Here is a 25165-nt window from a genome sequence, read left to right as displayed (position 1 = left end):
TGAAACTAATGTTAAGAGTACATTTATATTGACATGACACATTTAAAAAATAAAATAAAAAACTATCATGGCATTTTGTTCAAGCCTGATTGAATTCATTTCTATAGGTCCCACACTCTTTTGTTCTCAAAAAAATAAATAAAAGCATTAATAGCTTCCAACTAATAAATTATTTAAATACAGGAACACACTTGTGCATTAAATAAAGAGAAACTATGATTTAAACTCTGATTTTTACAGGCCTAAAAGATTTAATTTGAACAAGTCATACCTTTCACATGAAAGACCCTAATAAAGCACACACACTCCGAGCTGTTAAACCACATCCTTATCATTGTGAAACTGAAGGAATGATCAATGAACATTTTCTCTTAGGAAAAGTAGACAAGTATTCTTGTTTATTAAAAAAAAAGTTTAAATACATTGTCACAATCTGTAAACAGTTTGTACATTGCCCTCTGGTGGCCAAAGATTATTTCAAAAATCTGCACATTACATCAACATCTGAATAATTGCAATAATGAATGTAATCCAAAATGAAAGCAGAGAAAATGTAATGTTAATATTTTATCTTCTATAAACATTTATTCATTCATTCATAAAAACATTAAAGAAAACATACAAAGTATACGGAGTAAAAGTGATAAGACATACAGATAAAATGTATTTCCATTTCATGAAGCATGTGAAGCATTTCATAGCTTGATGGTGTGTACATGAATGTGTGCGTGTCACAGAGAGAGGTTGGCGGTGGCGTCCCCCTTGAGTTTGCTGCTGCTGAGACTGTGTATCATGGCGATCATTTGCGAGTGTTTGCTCAGCTCTTCCTCCATCTTCTCCAGCTTGGCCTCTAGCTGGGATTTCTGCAGCTCCAGAGAGGAAGCCTGCAAGATGAGTATAACAACAGAAATCACACTGGATCATTATGCAGCCTACCTGACCTCTTATATAGCAGGTAGAAAACAGGTAAAGCTAAATTATGACTGTTTTGTTTAATCATGACACAATATGCTTTGAGACTGATAGGACTGATTGATAGGTTTGAGTGAATGTTGACGGCACCTTGATGCTGGTGTCCTTCCTGGCTTGCTCTGTCTTATTAAGCTCTTTCCTGAGGATGGAAATGTTCTCCTCCATCTCATGGATCTGCTCCTCTTGTCTCCTCAGATCATTCTGAAGACCTGGTACAGAGCAGGACGTTTTTGTACACTTTATACCACATGAAAGTGTGTATGACTGAAACAGCATAAAACCGATGTGAAATTAATTCCACTGCTCACCGGTTATAATTCGCTCTTTCTCCAGCACGTCTGTGTTTAGGCCCTTTATCTGCTGTTCTTTTTCTGTCAACTCTGCAAGAGTCCTGAGCAGATAAAACTCCATTCAATTATTTTCCATAATAATAATAATAATTATTATTATTATTATTGACCCATTCAAGGGTGGCATGAAGCACACTTCAACTTCAATAAATAATAATAATAATAATAATAATAATAAATTATTATTATTACTACTATTATAAAAAATAAAATAATAACTATAATAATAACAACAATAATAATAATAATTATTATTATTATTTCTTTTAAATTGAGTTGGGTTATTCTCCATGATAATAATTGTATCATTTTTTGACTTTTTTTGAGAGTGACTTGAAGCATAACCTAACTCCAGTAAATAATAATAATGACAAATGTAATATTGTATTATTAATAATATTTCATAATTGTAATAACATTATTATTATTATTATTATTATTGACTCAGTCAAGGGTGGCATGAAGCATAAGCCAATAGTCATTGGAGTTGGGTTATACTTATAATTATATCCTTTATGAGTCAAAAACGGCTGACATTCAATCCACCGTTTCAAACACTGACCTCTCCTGTTGGAGTTTTAATCCCTCATTGGTCTTTCTCAGTCCCTCAGCCTGCTGGGTAAGTGAGATATGGGCAGCCTGCAGTTCCTTCAGCATTCCTTCACTTTTGTCATACCTAAAAATAAAGGATGAGGAGAAAGAAGAGGTTGCTTATCTATAAAAAACATGTGATATATCCATTCCTGGATAGCTAAAATGTTGTATCCGAGTGTGTGTGTGTGTGTGTGTGTGTGAGAGGGACACTGACCTACTGAGCAGCTGGTTGTAGGTGCCCTTTAGCTCCTGATGCTGGTCAGCGACTGCCTGCAGACGGCCGTTGTGCTCCAGGAGCTGCTGGCTGTCAGACTTTAGTCTCTCGACCTCCAACAGATGATCATTCAACTCCGTCTGCAGATCCTCTTTCTTCCGCTCCGTGTCTTTGAGTAGAGACGCCAATTTACGTGCCTAGAATGGAGAAAGATTGAGAACAGAAAACAACTATATAATAGCAACTCAATAATAACAACTCAAAAAGCACATATGCATAAACAGTGGTCATCTGAAAGTAGTCAGCTTTCATTGCAGAAAGAAAAAAAAGAAAAAAAAATTGACACCTCAGCTTCCGCCTGAGCTCTCTGACAGCGGTATTGAGCAATGAGTCGATCAGCCTGCGACAGCGCGAGAGCTTTGGCCTCCAAAAGATCCTGCAGACGGCTCTCTTTACACTACATATACAAAAGCACATACAATTACAAAGTCTGCATATGTTAAATATTTACACAGGAAGTTCCTTGATGACAACTTACCGCTAGTGCAGAAAGCTTCTGCTCATACACATCAATGATCTCTGACATGTGCACATCTTTGACCTTCTCCTGTAACTACAACCACAACATTAAAAATAAAACAAAAAAACAAGCGAGCCATCCACTTGTGGGCACGTTTCTATTGTCAGTACGGAATTACAAGCACCTAAACCCACGATGGAATGTCTGAAGACACTGTGGTCATAGAACTAATGAGTCACTTAGTAGGAGCGTTTCCATTACCCTTCAAATTGCGCAAACTGAAATTGCGAATTGAAAATACGCCTAATGGAAATGCGTCAATTTCGCAAAAATGCCCATATATCGCAAAAAAGTTGTTACGCTCGCATGAGGCGGTTTTTCAGGCAATGCGAAAAAGGAATCATTCGCAAAACTGCAATTGAAACGGCTTTTTCGCATTTACAGGTCACATGGCGTATGTAAAAAGTCATATGATCATTCTTCAATGTACTATAACCTCCAAGAAACACTTCATACGTGGCCTCTCTCCAGTATAAGGGTCTTTCCTACCATTAATGCTTAGACAATTTACACTGCACACGTCTGCGGTGCAGTGTGGCTCTGATACGGCCACTGAAGCTGATTGCGGCCACTCAATGCTTGCGTTTATGTTTTTATACAGTCTATGGTTTATTCCAACCGCGCCACGCACGTTTCTGAAGCTGCTCTCTTTGCTGCTTCTGTAAAGATACATGCATAAGCCTCCTTTGAATAAATATAGCCAAAATCCATTGCCATGACTTATCGCGAGAGGCAAAAGGTTACGTTTAAGTCTCATAACATTGGTTAATGGAAACGCCGCCATTTCGCAATACTTTTTTATCGACATTTATAAAATATCGCCAAAGTTTTGCGCAAATCTTTAATGGAAACACACCTACTGTCAGCTGCTCATGCCCAGACAAATGCAATACCTTTGCTCCGTTCTGAAGCTTCTCGATGAGGCTGTCGATACTTTGGTAAGCAGAACCAGAAGGTTCAGCATGCATTATGGGAAAACTCTTCCCCATGAAAGACACATCTTCACTAGCAGAACTGCTCCGGATGGACAGCTCACCAACCCTCTGACGGTATGCGTTATTGGCAGCAATACTGTCCCCAAGACTTAAAACAAGAGTGACAGAGAATAATTATTTTCCAGGATTTAGTGCCAATATTTATTTCTAAATAAATAAAGGCACTAATATTGGGGTCAACATTTTTTTTTTTTACATTTTAAAAAGTTGTATTTACCAAGGATGCATTAAATTGATCAAAAGTGATAATAAAGACATTTATAATGTTACAAAAGGTTTATATTTCTAATAAATGCTGTTCTTTTGAACTTTCTATTTATCAACACATCACAGTTTCTACAAAAATATTAAGCAGCACAACTGTTTTCAACATTGATAATACTAAGAAATGTTTCTTGCAAAAAATCAGCATATCAGAATGATTTCTGAAGGATCATATAACACTGAAGACTGGAGTAATGGGTGCTGAAAATTCAGCTTTGCCATCACAGGAATATATTACATTTTACCAGGTATTAAAATCAAAATCAAAAGCACATATACAATAATAATATTTAATATTATACAATAATATTTCACAATATTACTGTTCTTACTGTATTTTTGATCAAATAAATGCAGCCTTGGTGAAACACCTTCCAAAACTTTTAAAATAATCTTGCCAAGCTCACGCTTTTGAACAGTAGTGTACAGTTTTTTTGTAGTTAAGTAACATATCTGCATTTAAGGAGGAAACCTAACGTTCCTAATGTACATTTAATCATTATGGGAATTTTTTGCAGATTTCATAATTTTAAATCATTATCATTTTAAAAATCCCTAGTTATGCACATAATTTTAATACTTGGTATTAGCTGTTTATTCAAATTTCTAATTCTAAGTAAGAGCAAACGTACCACAAATTAAAATTCAAACTGTTTAAAAATGATATATTTTTTTCACTCAGTCATTAAGCTGAGAGTCAGAATGTTTGGTACTTCATATAAAACAGCCTGGACTGTCAAACTGAATGTTTTGACACCTCAAGAATAAATATTCACACTGTGGCTATGTGTTCTGTTGACTCACATGGCAGAGGGGAAATCAGGAAGTGGGGCTGCTTCAAAAAGTATGCGAAGGGCGACCTGCACATGCTCTCTGCAGTTAGAGGTCAACGCTAGTGAGAGAGGTGTCACCATGCGCTGGTCCTGCATGCAACAGAAAGAGATCACAGAAAGGGAAGCGTTATAAATATCTGATACAGAGTGAACAAAGTCTGAGTGAGGGCAGCGTAGGTCTTGTACCTGTAAGATCCTGTAGAAGGATGTCTCCATGTCTGGCATCTGCTGCCTAAGATGGCTCATCAGTTCTAGAGTCTTCAGCACCACCTCAGAGCACACCTGACTAGAGATGCACAAGGAGACAACTTTTTTTGAAGGACAATTTCTCAAAGATCATGTGAAAGCTTTGCCATCACTGTAATAAAATTAGATTCTAAAATAGAAAATAGTTAGAGGAAAGTGTAATATTTCACAATATTACTGTTATATTGTATTTTGATCAAATAAATGCAGCCTTGGTGAGCATAGGAGATAAAAACTTTAAAGAAATTGTAATAAATTTGACTGGTACTGTAAGTGTCAATGCTTTCTTACTTCCAAAACATTTCATTACCTGAGCTGATAGTTGGAGGTAGTGCAGGTGGACCCAGAGAGGTCTTGATTGTAGGACAGCAGAAGCTCCACCTGTGAGACACACACCTCAGGACTGAGCCGCTGGGACACCAGCATCCTCAGAGCATCATCGCCGCAAAGCAGTGAAAGAGTCAAGGATATCTATACTATTCAGGGTTCCCACTCTTTCATGAATGCCAGATTCAAGGACTTTTTAAAGCACCATTTATTTTATATCAAGCACCGCTCAAATTCAACAGCATATGTAGCATCATGAAAGACCTCTTACAGTACTTAACATTTCACTTACACTTAACATTTACATTAAACATGAGAGTAATGAGGTTTTGAATGTGTAGGTTTCATAAATTTAGACCATTTTGAGCAGTTGTGTTCAAAGGAATTTAGAATTTCTCAAATATTGATAAAAAAATATATTTTCTTGCATCAAACTGTTTTTTGCTGTAATTCTTGTAAAATAATTAAATTTGAAAGAATTTCTCAATTTTTAAATGAATAAAAAGTGGTTAAACAGGGCTGTACGTTTACTTTTCTTTTTAGGAGCACTTGTGAAAAGCTTTACAAAAAAAATGTAGGAGCTCAGTCAAAAATTTCAGGAGCACCTTCTAATCAAGAATCAAAAATTCTGATCAAATATTAGCCTTCCCATTACAAGATGATATTTGACTAATTAAAGTGATTTACAGGGAATTTTGTTTTTACCTTTGTAATGGCATTTTTCTAACTTTATTAAAATTGTCATCTTTTGTCAAATTCAAAAAATTATATTTATAAGCTTTTTTTTTATTTTTAATTAAAACAACAGAATAAAACAAGTAGAATAAGAATAAGCTACCAATCAAATGAAATCAGTATAAAAAAATTATTTGTACTACAGAGGTGGCACAGAAGAACACAAAAGTGGCTTGTAGGTGTATTTTCAGATGGTTTAATGGAATGGAATGATTTAAATAACAGAAAAGATACTTTAAAATGAAAGTAAAAATGCCAGTAGGTGGCGGCAAGTCACTGATTTTATCACTGAATAATTTATTCGTTTGAACGGCTGATTCATTCAGGAACGAAGCAAGTAACTGTCTTTATGAATGGGTAACTGAATCAGATTCGTTTAAAAACATACATATTCATACATAAACGAAACAACGCTGTTTTGAATGGAGATGTGCAGCGGCTCAGCTGTTACTTTGTTTGAAACTATTTTGGTTGAAGAAATAGAGCAAAATCAGGCAATAGTTTTCAGACAATGCAAGTCACTTAATATTAACTTCTTGTTTAATGAACTGTTGTATTAAATCAATGATCATTTGCAAACTCTCTTAATCATTAAAAGATGTCACTCTCCTTCGTTCATCGCGATCTCACAAAGTTCCATTATAATCAACGCAGCTCTCTACACTGCACAGTGAATCTCTTATATACACCCTGTCTACACTTTGTTTGTTATAATGAGAGGATTTGTGAGCTTGCAGAACTCAGCACTGAACAAAACGGCGTTTTGAGCAGTGAGTGGATTCTGATTATTGTGTTCAAGGAATCAACAGATATGTCACAATGTGCGCATCAGCTCGCATGCTAAGATTTTTTTCTCGCACTACCCCATCTCCACCCCAATCATTAGCGCTGTTTCGTTTTGCCTTTGACAGCACATATAGGAACATTTTTGAAATAGCACCATTCTACTAAACAAAATGTATTTCAAATTTATTTCAAGCACTTTCAAGGACCTATATTTGTTTTCAAGTACTTTCCAGGCCTTGAATCCATGTGTCTGATATTCAAGTACTTTCAAGAAGCGTGGGAACCCTGACTATTACAGTAGAATCAGACAATCACAATACTACAACAAATTACTGGTCAATTCATATATAAGCTAGGCTAAATAATTATCTGATATTTGCTGATACCAATTGGCTGCTAACACTAGCTCATCAAACAGGCAGCTTGTCCCGTGAGGTGTGCTGAAGTGTGATTATTGTGCTTAAAAAGTAAGGATATCTAATAGAAAGTCAATGACACGGCCTGCACGTAGACTGTGTTTCTTTAGCAGCTGGTCTCCTTCAGTGGAGTCTGGAGACTGCAGCAAAACCAACACCTCCTGCAGAAGGAGCTCCACAAACGACTGAGCTGAGCTGCACAGAGAGGAATCAATTGCCTCCTGGATGAAGACAAGCACAAATTTATGGATTAAAAGGGCAGAAAAATATTATATAAATTAACAGAATTTAATAGAAAAATAGTAACATTTTACAATAAAGTTCCATTTGTTAACATAAGTGAAGTGACGTGACGAATTTGTGCTCTGCATTTATCCCATCCATATGCACACACAGGTATCAAGACTCGAACATGTGACCTTTGGGTTACAAGTCCAACTCTCTAACTATTAGGCTACGACTGCCCCCCCAACGTTTTAACAATAAAAATACTAAATACTTCTAAAGCATTTATTAATCTTTGTTAATGTTCATTTAAAAAATTACTAATATAAAATCAAAGGTTGTATCTGTTAATATTATTTAATGGACCTGAGCTAACAATGACATTTTAAGATATCAAATTCTCATTTAGTTAATCTTTAAAATCCCTAATAATGACAATTATTAAAAAATAAATAAATAAATACTGTTAAATGTAATCTTTAAAAAATCCCAAAATGTATATCCCTTTTTCATACTGTACATTATAATTTTGTAACACCTAAATTAATTTTAAGCATTTAAAATGACTGATTTTAATTCAAGCGTTTTTAGACAATAATAGCATATTATTATCCATGTATTTTTTTATATCTAACATCATATAATAGTTATTGTCCACAAAATTGGTCACAAAATAATTAAAAAATATTGTCCAGATTTGTGATGTTGATGCATCCCTATTTTGGGCACAAAAAATCTTGCCAATCTCACATTTAGCTTATTCAGTGGGGTGTTTTTAGGCACTATTCTTTGTAAAGCCCCATTCAAACTACACAATGTTAGCCGATTGTGGCACGTTCTGCTTGACGCAGGGTGTCATGGGGATTGTAAATGACAATGGGCGTCGGGACGCAAGATTCAATAGTTTCATCTCACGTAGTGTGTCATAGTGGGCAACAGCCGATGCCACGTCTGTGACGCTTCACGACGTCAACACAGAAAGACTAGCATGTTTAAAGCCTGGTTCAGACTACAAGATTTTTTTTGTCAGTTATGACAGCCACTCTTGTGCGTGCTGATAGTGTGGGATTACACAGAAGGTGCCATGAGGGTAAACAAACGATGGCTAGCAAATGGCTTGTTTCGCCCTTTGCCCAGAAAACCTGACAGTGGACACAAATCTGGATTGCATGAAGAGGACGGTATATATTGTCAAAGAGAACTGAGGTAAAATAGTTTTTATTGGACCTTTTTCACTCTGTAGCGGTAGTCCCTCGAGGAAATATCATAAATGCAGGAGTATCATTGCCATAGATCCACAAACATTTCCTCCATTGTAAAATTCCACCTAGCAGGACCGATACCACTGTCTCTCTTTCGTTTCGGCTCGTTTTAAAGCATGTACGAAGGTGCTTCTGTGCTCCTATTGGACACCATGACGGAACTCGTCGTGGTGGAAATCGCAAAATCGTGTAGTCTGAACCAGGCTTAAAACTGTTGTTTTAAACAGTTAAAAAAAATTTGGGAACAATACGTATTTTGAAAAGCATTATTCAAATAAACTGAATTGAAACACTAGCATACTTCAAACAGCTCAGCCAGCAGGGACAGAGCCTGCATATAGCACTGCTCTGGACCATCCAGAGGTGACGTAACCCAGTGGACGAGTGCTAAACTCGGTTCAGACCCTCGAGCCTGAACACATTTTCTAGTACCAGGCTGCAGTCGAGGGGCTGGAGGTCGGAGCACCATCTCACAGACGAGCTTACGCAGGACAGGGACTGAGCACAGAGAAACCAGCAACTCCATAACCTGCACAGACAAGAGCTCATGACTCTCTGCACCAGTTTGGACAAGAATTCAAGACCTTTTGATCTAGAAGCTAACGTTTAAAGGTTTGAAATTAAATAAATATTTTGCCTAAAAATTTTATAACTTGAAAAAACAAAAAAATTATTTAAAGATGATGTATTTGACCTTTGATGCAGTATCAGGATCTTTGCTGTGTAATAGCCCAAGAACCTCGGAAAGACAAACTGAGAGGTGTTTATACCTAGCGTGAGAAAAAAAAGATGTTCTGACCATGCCACTAGAAAGCCGTTTAAAACAGCGCCATCAGACTCCGATAAACACATACTTGGTCAGGTAATCAGCAATTTTGGGGTTTTTCAAGAGATCCACTAACAAGTCCACAGCATAATTCCTGGTTAATGTGCCATCTCCGTTGACGGTGATATTAAATATCAGCTGAAAGGTCTGATGAATGTTCTTTGCATTAAACAGCTGCAAAAGAAAAAAACACTTAAGTATCAACAACCACAAATGGAAAAAAAGTACAGGGCCACAAGTTTCCAGCCACAAGACGAGATACGTGAGTTAACCAACATCAGTGCCACGTCTCAAACCTACCTTCTGCCCAACCTCTTCATTAAGAGTCAAACTTGATAATATAGACAGCGCAAAGACGACCACAGTAAGACAGTTATGACCCAGGAAATTAATCAAGGCTCTGTAGAAAGCCTTCACATTACTCTGAAAAAAAAAAAAAAAAAGAGTAGGCATTATAGTTATCAGCAAGTTAGTTCAACAAAACTTATAAGAGTTCATACTGAGACTTCATCATGCAGAGCTGATGCCGATTCTGACCTGAGATTTGATGTGTGACTGCACAGAGATGTCGTGTCGACAGAGGTTGGCCATCAGGCCCAAGCAGGCTTTTACAATGTCATCATTACTTGACTGGCTAAAGACAATCATAAAAAGCATAATATTTTATCCAGTTTTTATTTATAAATAAAGGCTGTTTTAAATAACTGCTTTTCATCTTAGTATACTTGTGTCAAATTCACAATTCTGTTAACTTTTGCATGCATAACCATTGCTGTGCAATATTTTAATGCATATCGCACCTTATAAAGGTTGCTGCTAAATGGCCAGCCTCTGTGATTAAAAGCAAAGACTATGTTTCAGTTCAGTGTTGTGGTTTTCCACTACACAACCTCTAGCATGTCTGCTTCCTCTTAATAAGATACTAAAAAGAGTTTCGCATTCAGGACTTGAGACCACTTGTCAATATCGTTATTGTATTTACAGGCCTGAATAATGATTATTATATCCCTCAAACATGAACAGTTAGTATTTACTTTATTTTATATACTGTGGCCAGAAAAATTTAACTCTGTGTGCTTTTCATAATACAATTAAAAAGTTTATGCTCACAGAGGCTGCATTTATTTGATCAAAAATACATTGAAAACAGTAATATTGTTTACAAAATTATTACAATTTAAAATAACTTTTCTTAATAATTTTCTTAATATGACTTGGTGCTCATTAAACATCGCTTATTATTATCAATGTTGACTACAGTTGTGCTGCTAATATTTTTGTGGAAATTGACACATTTTTTCAGGATTCTTTGATGAATAAAAAGTTCAAAAGAACCACATTCATTTAAAACATATGTATTTACTGTCCTTTTTTGACCAATTTAATGCATCAAAATGTTTTGCAATTTTTTACTTTTATGTAATAAAAATATTCATATCTTTCAGAACTTTTCTGAAACTTTTGAACAGTATTGTACAGTCATATGCATCATTTTTATTAACACGAGGTTAAAAAGTGTTAAAAAGTGGCATTTACATCAAACAAACATCTATGCATAAAGCAGTAAAGTGAATGTCGTGGGTCTTACACATGTTGCATTAGGAAGCTGATGAGCTCATGGATGTGAGAGGCACAATGCAGAGTCCTCACGTTGTAGGTCAGTCGCTGCAGCACATTAAGGCACTGTGGAGAGCATATTATATTAAAATAATAAGCAAGTTAGTTTAAACTTTGAATGGTAGTGTAAGTCACATCAAATATATAAAAATTTTTGACCAGTTATAAAAATTTGCACTTAAAACCGCATGGTTTGTGAAGTGAAGACTTCATCTTAAAAAACTGCAGTACTCTCACCTGCAGCACAAGAGGCTCTTCTGGTGTGGTTCTGTTGCAGTGGATTATGGCTGCCAAAGTGCCGGTGAAGTTGTAGCTGCTGTGAAGAGCCTCTTTAGCCTCACCACCAGAAGCTGTTGGGCCATTTAGAAGTGTACATGCATGGGTAAACAACTGGTGCTGTAACTATAAACTGACTGTGTAACTATATTAAAGGGTTTAATACCAAACTGTGCCAGCAGGGATATAATGGATCCCGTCAGTGCGTGACTGGTGTTGGGATCTCCAGCTACTTCCATGAGTCCACTCAGACACTCGCTGGGCAGCACCTGGCCTGAAAACAGCACTCCATCACATTTCAGCCCCGAAACATCCTGTGGAATTAAAAATAGCAATTAAAATATTGGATATTTTATATTAAAGGAAATTGTGTGTAAAATTACACATTTTGTGTCACTTTTTTGACCACACTGGGTTTGACTGTTTGATGACTCAGTTTCTTTCTTTTCCAGTCATCTGTTATTACAGAATAGAGATTGCATTCACAAATATCTTTCAAATAGCAAATCAAATAGCATTGGCTTTCATACCAGGGTCCAGGGAGGGAATGCTAGGGGGTTTGAAGAAAAGTTTAGAGAAAAGATGTGAAAAAAGTATATTGAATGAATGAATGAATGAATTGTCCCGTTTGAGGGAAATTAATCTTGGACAAGCATGAACTGGGTATAGAAAAGAATCACCCCCTTTAAAATAATAATATTTTGTTGCTTTGCAGCCTGAATTGAAGACGGACACAGTTTTGTTTAAACTAGCTGTATTTACTACTCAGTACAACTTATAACTTCCAATTGAAAGATATAACACAAACATGCCAGAATTTTTTTTTTTTTTAAATAAATAAAAAAATAGAATCACCGAGTCGAAAAAAGGATCACCCGCTCCTAAAAATGGCCACTAATCACCTTCTCAATGGCCCATAAATCCATTTGACTGTGATCAGCTGTGGTTATTTTGATTAGCTCAGCATGAAAAGAGCTTTCCTGGAGCATTTCAGTCCTTGGTAGTGCAACTGAAGCAAACAATCAACTATGGGTGGCAAGGCACTGTCAAAAGATCTCCAGAATAAAGTTGTGGACAGGCACAAATCAGGAGATGGACACAAAAAAATTCAAAGGCTTTATTAATGCCTAGAAGCACGGTGAAGTCTATTATTAAGAAGTGGAAGGTATTTGGAACAACATAGACCCTCCCTGGTTCAGGCTGTCACTCCCAACTGGATGAAAGAGCCAGGAGGAAACTGGTCAGAGAGGCGACCAAGAGGCCTACAGCAACTCTAAAGCAGCTGCAGGAATTTATGACAAAGAGTGGTCATTGAGTGCATGTGTCAACAATATCACAAACGCTCCTCAAATGTGGCTTGTATGGGAGGGTTGCAAGAAAAAAGGGACTCCTCAAGAAAGGCCACATGCAGTCAAGACTGAGCTTTGCCAAAACGCACCTTGAAGATTCTGAGGCAGATGAGACTAAAATTGAATTATTTGGCCTCAACACCAAACGATATGTCTGACGGAAATTCAATACAGCTCACCATCCAAATAACAGCATTCCTACAGTAAAGCAGGTGGTGGTAATATCCTGTTATGGGGGTGTTTCTCTGCAGTGACTGGAGCACTTGTCAGGATAGAAGGAAAAATGGATGGGGTAAAACACTGTAAAATTCTTGAGGAAAATCTGCTGCCCTCTGAAAGAAAGTTGTCAATAGGAAGAAAGTTTACCTTCCAACATGACAATGACTCAAAGCACACAGTGGCTAAAGTAGAAAAAGGTGAATGTCCTTGCATGGCCTAATCAGAGCCCAGAGTTAAACCTGTGACTTAAAATCTGTGGAATAACTTGTAGACTGCAGTCAACAAACAGTCACCATCAAATTTAACTGAACTTGAGCAGTTCTGCAAAGAAGAGTGGGCAAATATTGCAAAGTTTAGATGTGCAAATTTTGTAGAGATACAGTGGGTACGGAAAGTATTCAAGACCCCTTTAAATTTTTCACTCTGTTATATTGCAGCCATTTGCTAAAATCATTTAAGTTAATTTTTTTTCCTCATTAATGTACACACAGCACCCCATATTGACAGAAAAACACAGAATTGTTGACATTTTTGCAGATTTATTAAAAAAGAAAAACTGAAATATCACATGGTCCTAAGTATTCAGACCCTTTGCTCAGTATTTAGTAGAAGCACCCTTTTGATCTAATACAGCCATGAGTCTTTTTGGGAAAGAGGCAACAAGTTTTTCACACCTGGATTTGAGGATCCTCTGCCATTCCTCCTTGCAGAGCCTCTCCAGTTCTGGCAGGTTGGATGGTAAACGTTGGTGGACAGCAATTTTTAGGTCTCTCCAGAGATGCTCAATTAGGTTTAAGTCCTCATGATTCTCATTTGCTCTGACATGCACTGTGAGCTGTAAGGTCTTATATAGACAGGTGTGTGGCTTTCCTAATCAAGTCCAATCAGTATAATCAAACACAGCTGGACTCAAATGAAGGTGTAGAACCATCTCAAGGATGATCAGAAGAAATGGACAGCCCCTGAGTTAAATATATGAGTGTCACAGCAAAGGGTCTGAATACTTAGGACCATGTGATATTTCAGTTTTTCTTTTTTAATAAATCTGCAAAAATGTCAACAATTCTGTGTTTTTCTGTCAATATGGGGTGCTGTGTGTACATTAATGAGGAAAAAAAATTAACTTAAATGATTTTAGCAAATGGCTGCAATATAACAAAGAGTGAAAAATTTAAGCGGGTCTGAATACTTTCCGTACCCACTGTATATCCCAACAGAAAGCCTGTAATTAAAGCAAAAGTTGGTTCAACAAAATACTGAAAAAAGGGGATAAACCTTTTTCCAACTCAGTGATTCTGGCTTTTAATTATTTACATGTTGATGTTATATCTTTCACTACTTGGATGTTATAAGTTGCACTGAGTAAATACAGCTGGATAAAACAAAAACTGTGTGCATCTTCATTTCAGGCTGCAAAGCAACAACATGTGATTATTTTAAAGGGGGGCGATTCTTTTCTATTTACAAGTCAATTATCTTTTCTTTTCTTTTTTTTTGTGTAACCTTTTCAAGTCAATTTTCTATTACAGTTACATACAAATTTGAATAGTAAGATTGACTATCCCTTGGTTAACTGCTAGTAGGTCAGACTAGTTCTTAAGACGCCGTTTTAACATAGTGGCTGTGCCTATGCAACTGGCCTCTGCTCTTTTTAAAGAAATTAAAATATTTGGTAATTTATGAGACATGAAGCACTTGGAGAAATACATGCCAATCAAGTTATTTTATTTTTCTAATTGATTTATTAAAGATATCAACCAAACTTTAAATTAAACCGTAACATCAGGCTATCATTTGCTGTCTTTGACCACATGGAACAGCGTCACGAAACCTGTTTGACTGACTAATGTGGGCCCATCTATTTTAAGTTTTTATTTTAAGAAAATGGTATATATATACACATTACAACCTGATGGCAAGAGATCATTTTGATGTATTGTTTTCCATTAATTACATTTTCTTTACTTCATTTTAAAAAGGTCTTTAAAAGTCTTACATTTATCTGCATAAAACCTCCAAAAATTCTGGATTGTATGAAAACAAAACTGAAAATACACATCATGATGCATCAATATACGTACATCATCAACAAAACTGAAAATATACATCATGGTTAGCATTTAAAAATTGCTCTTTTTTAAACTTCTTACATGAAATGACATGGTTATGGTATACTTTGACATCTGTATAATTTTGTATATTAATCTGTGTATTCTTAGAAGACACTTTCTTATTAAAATGACCTTCAGGAAATGTCATGCTATGTTTGGTTTAATCTTAGATTCACTGATAAAACTTTTAGTTCTCTCTTCATTAAGTTTTTTTTTATTAGTTGTTATGTGAGGACAAATGAGACTTGATTTTGTGAGATTTTCAAAGTTTAGCCTTTAATTTTTGTTTGTTTGTTTGTTTTCGTCTATCTATCTACAGTGCATTCTGCACACAGTCGTTCTACAGACTGTTAAGATGATGCCAAAAAGAAATATCAACAAATAAGGCTACTTTACCATCACTGATAATCAGTGTTGGGGAAAGTTACTTTTAAAAGTAATGCATTACAATATTGCGTTACTCCATAAAAAAGTAACTTATTACGTTACTTAGTTACTTTTTATGGAAAGTAATGCGTTACGTTACTTTTGCGTTACTTTTTAAATCTGGACATGGCTTGCTTGTTTGTTTTTCAAATAAAAAAGTTCTATTTTTGGCAAATATATAAAAGCCTTTTCACGCCAAAAGTGAAATGAATAAGCCTCAGGCTGAAGGGAAGTAAATTTACATCCGTACAGTAGAATGCAGAAGAAGAAATTTCTACACTTCAGCAATAAAAAAGGATACACAAATGTCTGTCTAGAGTAATTTTTGCTTCGTACGGTTGAACTGGATCATCGAAGGTCAGAAGCAAAGACGTTAATAGTTAATAGAATGGGATTAAATACATAAAGGATATTTGCGTTGTTTAACATTTAATTATTGCAGGTTTGCGTCATATTCTGAGTTACATTATTTTTATTCATTTTATTTTTTGTGTGAGTGTGAGTGAGATAATGCATATTCATATTTATTTAGAACTACAGTAACATCTGATTTCTCTCAGCATGAGGACACCAGAGCTGTCGATCAATTAACAGTAATACGTTTAGATTATAGCTGAGTTCTATTATACATGGCAACATTTATTTACCATTCAATGACTTCTAGAGAAACTGTATTTTGAGATCATTTCAATCTTAGCATATATTGTTCGAAAACATTCAGAATACGCTGAAATTAGAAACGATAACACTTGGATAACTAATATGCAACTGATGTACAATTGCACAGGATTCGTTACTGAATCACAGTACAATATAACATAACTCAACGGTCTTGAGCCACGTTTTTTTTTTTTTTTGATTAGCATCACTAGAATGTGCAGTAGACACTTTTACTGTAGTTTCCTATTTTATACTCTATTTGAGCAAAGTTTCACTTCATAGTCTGTCATTTTTCACATTTAGTCTCTACTGTGCATGAACTTATCTACCAGATCTAACAGTTCTCTTTTTCCACTGACACACGCTGCTCATTTCCTCTTTTTATTAATCTGCATTTGCTGAATGCTTCACCCTTCACCATTTAATTGATCATAGTTTAGCTGTACTTTTTCAGAAAGTCCACAATTTGGATGAAGAAATATCTAAATACTGTATATATTGTGTTTTGACCCTAACTGGGTTCACCATACTGAAAAACAAACAAAACATCTGGTAAAAACAGCAAATCTTAAACTTTAACACTTCTTACATATTACAAAAAAATAAATGAGAACATATGATTTTAGAAAGAAGAAGTGTGGAAAAGCACTTCTGTGTGTTATCCTGAAGTTCAAACAGTAGCATGGCGCTAGCAATGGCAAGATCATGGGTTTGATTCCCAGCGTACTGAACGTACATGAACATATATGACTTCAATGCCGTGTCAATTTCTTTGGATTAAAGCGTCTGCCAAATGTACCTTTTAGAGGATAGTTGAAACACTGACATCACAAAATGCTTTTCACTTTTTACATACGCACTTTTTTTTCGGGTCTGTGCAGCTGCCTTAAATACGCGGTTTGAACTGCCCCACAAACATCAAAATCTAAATCTAAATTTTGTATGCACATTCCACAACACATCAGACTGTCCGCACTTTGCAGGCATTTTCATGGCCCTACATGACAAAAAGTCAAAATATTTCAAGAAAAACATTGGTTTCAAAGTATTACCAACAACTCAAAAACTGCAACATAATATCAGGGCTAGAAACTGGACAAATTTTATACTGGGAAATAATACTGGGATGAAAAATGCACTTTAAGGAAAGAATTACAAATTATTGTTTCCCATAAATATTCCCATTATAAAATAAATATTAAAAATTTGTAAAATATTAAAAATGTCAATGATCTTTGAGATATAGAATTAACCTGCCCTTAGTTTTGTAAGTAACAAAATGTCCAATTCAGTTAGAGATTATTAGTATAATATTCTTAATACAACTGAACCATATGATATTATTTTATATATATATATGAAAAAATCATTTACATTACATTTTTACTGACTACTGCTAAAACTACACATCAGTTTATAAGATTTTATAAGAGTCCTGTCTTTTTTCAACACTGTCACATACTAAAAAAAAATGTAATAGGCCTACTAATCAATATCAACATCAGCCTTCATTCTAAAGAGCTGCTTTGCATATTTGACTTGCTATGAACTAAGTCTCACAGTTGTGAAATTTTGTTGTGTTTTGTTTTTAATAATAATAATAATTTTAGGTAAAATGTATGTTCTTGTTTTGTTTTTGTTTTTTTATAATACTACTTTTAGGTAATTATGCACATATTTTCTGTCCCAACAATGGCGAGTAAAATGTCTGGGATGTATACGTATTTACATAATTTAAGTCATTCCTAATAGTAGCCAGCAAGACAAATAGTTACTGCATTTAATACATGTGTGGTATGCAGAATATAGTTGTTTCTTTCAACACTATTTGCTGTCAATACTTTTTTCTTATGATGGTAGCTACTAAACTAATAAAAAAGCAGAAAATCAGTTTGATCCATGTTTTCGTCTAAATTCATTCATTCAATTAAGTGAATACTAGATTTAACAATCTATCCAGCTTGTATCCGATGGTGGCAAGGAAATTAGAAGAACCGGGAGATTACACCATAAAGAACACATTTATTCCAAACTGACTCCTTGATAAAGTCATCAACAATCAGTTTCTTAAAAAAAAAAACGTGAATAAGAAAACAAAATACTCACTACACACAGAGGCAGAGAGCTCCTTGAATGGTCTCGCTGTCCCGAATGAGGTATGTTCCGTCCCGTCCTTTCTTGCCGAGCAGCTCCTCGCATCTCTGTTTGCTTATCGGCCCATGATACGCTGGATGCTCCATGTTTCACATCGCACGTGTGAGGAGCGTGCTGTCAGCTCGAGGCACTGCTGTTTGCGCACAGGATACTAATACGTCACGTCTTCTTCCGCAAGTCCACAATTAACTTAGTGGAGGAAATCTTCCTTCATGCCCACACTCAGAAATTATGATACACAGCGAGATAGTCTAAGCAGCTTTCCGTCCTACGCTATGCAAAATACTGCACACGCAAACCTACTAATGTCACAGGAAGTCGGTTTGCGTGTGTGCGTTTGCTTACTAGTAGGTTAGTGGTCAAAGGGACTGTAAACATGTAAACCATGAGATCAGGACTGAAACTCTGTATAATACTCTTAATTTTAACTAAACTGAAATTATTCGATTTTATCTTAACTATAGCACAAAAAAAAAAAAAAAGGTTTGATGCACAACCTTTTGCATAATAAACATTCGTATGACGTAGCTTTTATTTTAAATCGCAGTTTATTTACAAATCTTCTTATTCAGTAAAAGGCATTTAAAGCCTTCTGTGGTGAACGAATCTGTGTTTTGAACGAATCTTTTAAGTGAACGAATCGTGCTTGTTCACTGAAGCATGTGACTGCTTTGGCTATAATTGTTTTTCTCTTAATCTTTTTTTTTTCTGTACCTTGATAAATTCCAGTTCAAGTTGAAGGATGAGTGAGAAGGGGGAAAAGATAGATTTGCTGAAAATGATGAAAACGCTATTAGGAAGCACACTTTGGAGCACCTTTTCTGTTAAAAATAACAGTGGTTTGATGATTTAATAAATATTTTATCAGGAGCGTTTATGCTGGGATGTTCCGACACGGAACTTACTATCTCATATAAATTTCATGGATGTACTGAAAAAAATCTATATCAACTACTTTCTTGCGGGTGGGAGCGGGACAAGATAACATACAAACCCGATTCCAAAAAAGTTGGGACACTGGACAAATTGTGAATAAAAACTGAATGCAATGATGTGGAAGTTTCAAATTTCATTCAGAATACAACATAGATGACATATCAAATGTTTAAACTGAGAAAATTTATAATTTTAAGGGGAAAATAAGTTGATTTTAAATTTCATGGCATCAACACATCTCAAAAAAGTTGGGACAAGGCCATGTTTACCACTGTGTGGCATCCCCTCTTCTTTTTATAACAGTCTGCAAACGTCTGGGGACTGAGGAGACAAGTTGCTCAAGTTTAGGAATAGGAATGTTGTCCCATTCTTGTCTAATACAGGCTTCTAGTTGCTCAACTGTCTTAGGTCTTCTTTATCGCATCTTCCTCTTTATGATGCGCCAAATGTTTTCTATGGGTGAAAGATCTGGACTGCAGGCTGGCCATTTCAGTACCCGGATCCTTCTTCTACGCAGCCATGATGTTGTAATTGATGCAGTATGTGGTCTGGCATTGTCATGTTGGAAAATGCAAGGTCTTCCCTGAAAGAGACGCCGTCTGGATGGGAGCATATGTTGTTCTAGAACTTGGATATACCTTTCAGCATTGATGGTGCCTTTCCAGATGTGTAAGCTGCCCATGCCACACGCACTCATGCAACCCCATACCATCAGAGATGCAGGCTTCTGCACTGAGCGCTGATAACAACTTGGGTTGTCCTTGTCCTCTTTAGTCCGGATGAAATGGCGTCCCAGTTTTGCAAAAAGAACTTCACATTTTGATTCGTCTGACCACAGAACAGGTTTCCACAGTCCATTTTAAATGAGCCTTGGCCCAGAGAAAACGCCTGCGCTTCTGGATCATGTTTAGATATGGCTTCTTTTTTGACCTATAGAGTTTTAGCCGGCAACGGCGAATGGCACGGTGGATTGTGTTCACCGACAATGTTTTCTGGAAGTATTCCTGAGCCCATGTTGTGATTTCCATTACAGTAGCATTCCTGTATGTGATGCAGTGCCGTCTAAGGGCCTGAAGATCACTGGCATCCAGTATGGTTTTCCGGCCTTGACCCTTACGCACAGAGATTGTTCCAGATTCTCTGAATCTTTGGATGATATTATGCACTGTGGATGATGATAACTTCAAACTCTTTGCAATTTTTCTCTGAGAAACTCCTTTCTGATATTGCTCCACTATTTTTCGACGCAGCATTGGGGGAATTGGTGATCCTCTGCCCATCTTGACTTCTGAGAAACACTGCCACTCTGAAAGGCTCTTTTTATACCCAATCATGTTGCCAATTGACCTAATAAGTTGCAAATTGGTCCTCCAGCTGTTCCTTATATGTACATTTAACTTTTCCGGCCTCTTTATTTAATGAGATTCTGTTTTTATAACATATGCCTATGATATAGGAGCTATAACCTATCACACAAACAAGAGTTCTGTTTTTCTGAATATCTGCACGAACAGAAATGTACAATAATAAAATACAATTGTGTTACTCAATGATGTTCTAGTTGAGGGCATTTGTAGTTTATAGGTATAGGGCTCAAACATAACCTCATGCCCAGGGGCCCCCGTCCCCCTAAGTCCTGCCCTGAGTGCTGCAAATTCTGAAATTATCCACAGATCACACTCATTGGTGTGGTCAATAAGTGAATGTCTTTAAACATGACAACATCCACTTGCAGTACTGAAGGTGAAGTGTCCCATCTGCTACTTGTCAAATGGAGAGGGAGAGGGCGGGGATAATCAGCACTGACCGAGTCATTTAAACTCCAGCAGGGAAGCAGGGAGGAGGATAAGTGTCATTTCCGTTTAAGAAGATTAAGAAGAGCTTGCTCTCCATCTGCAGTCTGCCTCACACATCCAGTGATGTTATAATGACTAAATAATTTTTATCTTGATTCAAATCGCGCGCTGATGACCCGATTGACTGTAATGATTTCGCTGGGGATAACGAGCAATGCTGGATTGGTTTGGCCTGGATCTGTGTTGAATTGGCATTGTGAATGTTAGAGTTGAAACGCTTTACTAGAGGAAATGAAGACGCGACCCACAGGAAACACCTCTAACGCCGACTGGATGGGCTCCCTGTGCCCTGCCCTCACATCCATGCCCCTCAAGCACCTGGCGGTTCCCGGTGAGAGAATGTCTTTTCCCTTTGAACATTTAACTGAAATTAAATAAAATACTAAAGTGTAGGTAAAAGTAAAACGAGGTATTATTTTCCATTTGTAGCTATTTAATTCGAAAGCTATATGATTTGTTACATTGACAGCACAGAGGATAATGTATAAACAGTGACTTGTACTATGTGTTAATACAGGCATTTTCTTAACACATAAAAACAACAATTTTTTTAGTTTTAATATCATTTTAATTTTCTTTCCCTTTTAATAATCTTTTTTTGCCTGTCCCTAGCCCTATTTCCATTTTCTTGCTGTATTAACAACATTTATATTAATATTTCGATAATTTATTATTATTATTATTATTGTTGTTAGTAGTAGTAGAAGTAGTATTTAGTAATTATTACATTAATTGTTCGTTTTAATTAAATATAATTACATAAATATAAAATTTTGTATATAATTATAAATATATATATTAAAAATGTATATAAGAATATATAAATGTGTGTATATATATATATATATATATATATATATACTTTATATATTAGATATATTTATATATATTTTATATATTTCAATACATTATATATATTTTTCTGTTGTTATTACAGAAAAATTACTTTATATATTTATAAATGTTATATTAATAACATAATATATTAAATACACGTTTTATTAATATTAATATATTTATATAATATATTCATTTTATTTTTAGACTTAAAATCCATACTTATTAAAATAACGTAAAATGTAATGTAAAAAAAACAAACAAATAACATGATGTCATCATAACATCATAATCCTTTCAGGATGTTAATTAAATATTTTTGGATTGGAACAGATAGAAAATTGACAGGCTTGTGCTGCAGTTCTTGTCCTGCCCGCTACGTCTTCGAGCCAGTCACGTGACCGAAAACTAGGAATAATAACCCTGGTTGTGTCTGAATTAGTGCTGATGACTCTTTGTGTGTCTGTGGTGTGTTGCACCAGAGGTCAGCTATTCCTGCTGGGTACTGACCCTAATCACCATAGGATTAATGTCTCACCTCCACTCTGACAGGTGTACAAATGGCAAAAACTGGACACCAACATTCCAGCTGAGCACTCTATTTGTGAACACCTTCAGTTTAACAGATTCTCATGTCTTTGTGGACATAACTGATTGACATGCGAATCAACATGGTGTTCTGCTTGTGTTGAGAAGTGCTTTTCTTGGGTGTTGTGGATGGTTACTATGTGGTTGCTAAGATGTTTGAATGGTTTTACCACATAGTACCACATGGTTTCTAAGGTATTTTGTTACTATATGCTTACTTGCTAGAACCCAACATCTATCAACCAAGTCTAATTCTGGTACCTTGATAAGGCTCAAGTGATAACCATATTTTTTTGGTCCATTTTTATCATCTAAGAGCAATAGAACAGATGATGACAGAATTTTCAGTTACATTTTATTTTGATGGTTCACTTTAGGAATTCTTTTGATTAACTAACTTCACAACGACATGTCAACTAATTCTCATCAGAGCATTAGTAAAGTATTAGTAGATGGCAAAGTCACTTATAGTCAACAGTATCTCTAAAGGGGACCATCAAAATAAAGTGTTACAGAATTTTCATTTTTGGGTGGACTATCCCTTTAATAATTTGGATAATTCAAGTTATTATTCATGACTGTATGAGACGTGCACCGAAGTTAAATTTTTCAATACGCTTTGTTCTTTAACCTTAAAATATGAGCTATAGCAAGTATTTTGGAAGCACCATTAATAATATTATTATTATTAGTGCCCATCATGTCATTTTAGAATAATGGCTCGTTCAGTCTCTGGCATTTGTGTTTGATTTCACAGGTCCTAGTGTTCTACCACCATCCATCTGCTGAGAGCTGTCCTGTGATGTGGCCTGGTTGTAAAATTCCCGCCCCCTGGGCCAATACCACAGACGCCTCCAAGCTCATCCAGTTCCTGGAGACGACTCTGGGTGAACGAGCCAAATACGGCAGCTTTCATGTGTCTCAAGCCATTTTAACCCCACGTGTCAAGACCATCGCCAGGGGCCTGGTACGGGGGCTAAGAAACTACCTGGTGGAGAAGTGAGTATTTAAGTCAGGGGTGCCCAAACTCTGTCCTGGAGGGCCGGTGTCCTGCAGAATTTAGCTCCAACTTGCCTCAACACACCTGCCTTTAAGTTTCTAGTATGCCTAGTAAGAGCTTGATTAGCTGGTTCAGGTGTGTTTAATTGGGGTTGGAGCTAAACTCTTCAGGACACCGGCCCTCCAGGACCGAGTATGGACACCCCTGATTTAAGTGGAGGAATTGTTTTATTTGTTGTTGTTTTGGTTTTTGTATCTCTCTCTCTCTCTCTCTCTCTCTCTCTCTCTCTCTCTCTCTCTCTCTCTCTATATATATATATATATATATATATATATACACACATAAATTCTAGGGCTGTCAAATCGATTAATCGCATCCAAAATAAAAGTTTGTGTTTACATAATATAAGGGTCATGATATTTGAAGCTGGATAAATAAGCTTTCCATTGATGTATGGTTTGTTAGGATAGGACAATATCTGGCCGAGATACAACTATTTGAAAATGTGAGGAATGTGAGGGTGCAAAAAATCTAAATATTGAGAAAGAGGTCAGCTATTCCTGCTGGGTACTGACCCTAATCACCATAGGATTAATGGCAAAAACTGGACACCAACTTTCCAGCTGAGCACTCTATTTGTGAACACCTTCAGTTCAACAGATTCTCATGTCTTTGTGGACATAACTGATTGACATGCGAATCAACATGGTGTTCTGCTTGTGTTGAGAAGTGCTTTTCTTGGGTGTTGTGGATGGTTACTATGTGGTTGCTAAGATGTTTGAATGGTTTTACCACATTGTACCACATGGTTTCTAAGGTATTTTGTTACTATATGCTTACTTGCTAGAACCCAACATCTATCAACCAAGTCTAATTCTAGGGCTGTCAAATCGATTAATCGCATCCAAAATAAAAGTTTGTGTTTACATAATATAAGGGTCATGATATTTGAAGCTGGATAAATAAGCTTTCCATTGATGTATGGTTTGTTAGGATAGGACAATATCTGGCCGAGATACAACTATTTGAAAATGTGAGGAATGTGAGGGTGCAAAAAATCTAAATATTGAGAAAATCGCCTTTAAAGTTGTCCAAATGAAGTCCTTAGCAACGCATATCCATTTTTTATATATTTACGGTAGGAAATTTACTAAATATATCCTCATGGAACATGATCTTTACTTAATATTCTAATGAGTTTTGGCATAAAAGAAAAATCGACAATTTTGACCCATACAATGTATTGTTGGCTATTGCTACAAATATACCCCAGCGACTCAAGACTGCTTTTGTGGTCCAGGGTCACATATGTGTGTGTACTGTGTTTAATTATATGTATACATAAATACACATACATACTGTACATGTATATATTTAAGAAATGTATGTATTATATATTTCTATTTATATATAATATAAATAATATATAAATACGAAAATATATATATATATATAAATATATATAAATATATATATATATATATATATATATATATATATATATATACACA

At 35.8% G+C, this 25165-nt stretch overlaps 2 protein-coding genes across 2 annotated transcripts in view; one reads left to right on the top strand and one right to left on the bottom strand.

Moving 5' to 3' along the window:
* Window positions 1-210: 210 nt before the first annotated feature.
* Window positions 211-18523, bottom strand: cip2a (cellular inhibitor of PP2A). The gene is made up of 22 exons (XM_016279002.1): window positions 18397-18523; window positions 11916-11974; window positions 11685-11832; window positions 11480-11592; window positions 11214-11308; window positions 10163-10259; window positions 9926-10048; window positions 9654-9799; window positions 9494-9569; window positions 9101-9328; window positions 7374-7533; window positions 5359-5500; window positions 4989-5088; window positions 4774-4892; window positions 3604-3793; window positions 2669-2743; window positions 2477-2587; window positions 2131-2327; window positions 1885-1998; window positions 1281-1363; window positions 1063-1181; window positions 211-884 (listed from the first exon to the last, which is right to left on the bottom strand). The coding sequence occupies exons 1-22, from the start codon at window positions 18521-18523 to the stop codon at window positions 732-734; spliced, it is 2775 nt and encodes a 924-aa protein (XP_016134488.1). The 3' UTR covers window positions 211-731.
* A 2937-nt stretch (window positions 18524-21460) lies between these two features.
* The window catches only part of LOC107590291 (PI-PLC X domain-containing protein 3-like), a 14518-nt gene continuing 10813 nt past the window's right edge, over window positions 21461-25165 (top strand). Inside the window, exons 1-3 of the mRNA XM_016279001.1 lie at window positions 21461-21560; window positions 22763-22830; window positions 23367-23653. Of these exons, the coding sequence (XP_016134487.1) occupies window positions 21461-21560; window positions 22763-22830; window positions 23367-23653 (455 nt within the window). The remainder of the gene's footprint in view (window positions 21561-22762; window positions 22831-23366; window positions 23654-25165) is intronic.

Source organism: Sinocyclocheilus grahami, unplaced genomic scaffold (genome assembly GCF_001515645.1).
Source record: "Sinocyclocheilus grahami isolate Dianchi unplaced genomic scaffold, SAMN03320097.WGS_v1.1 scaffold126.1, whole genome shotgun sequence".
In the NCBI taxonomy this organism is placed as follows: Eukaryota; Metazoa; Chordata; class Actinopteri; order Cypriniformes; family Cyprinidae; genus Sinocyclocheilus; species Sinocyclocheilus grahami.
The sequence above is the reverse complement of the archived record's forward strand: the minus strand, read 5'-3'. Positions and strand labels throughout refer to the sequence as shown.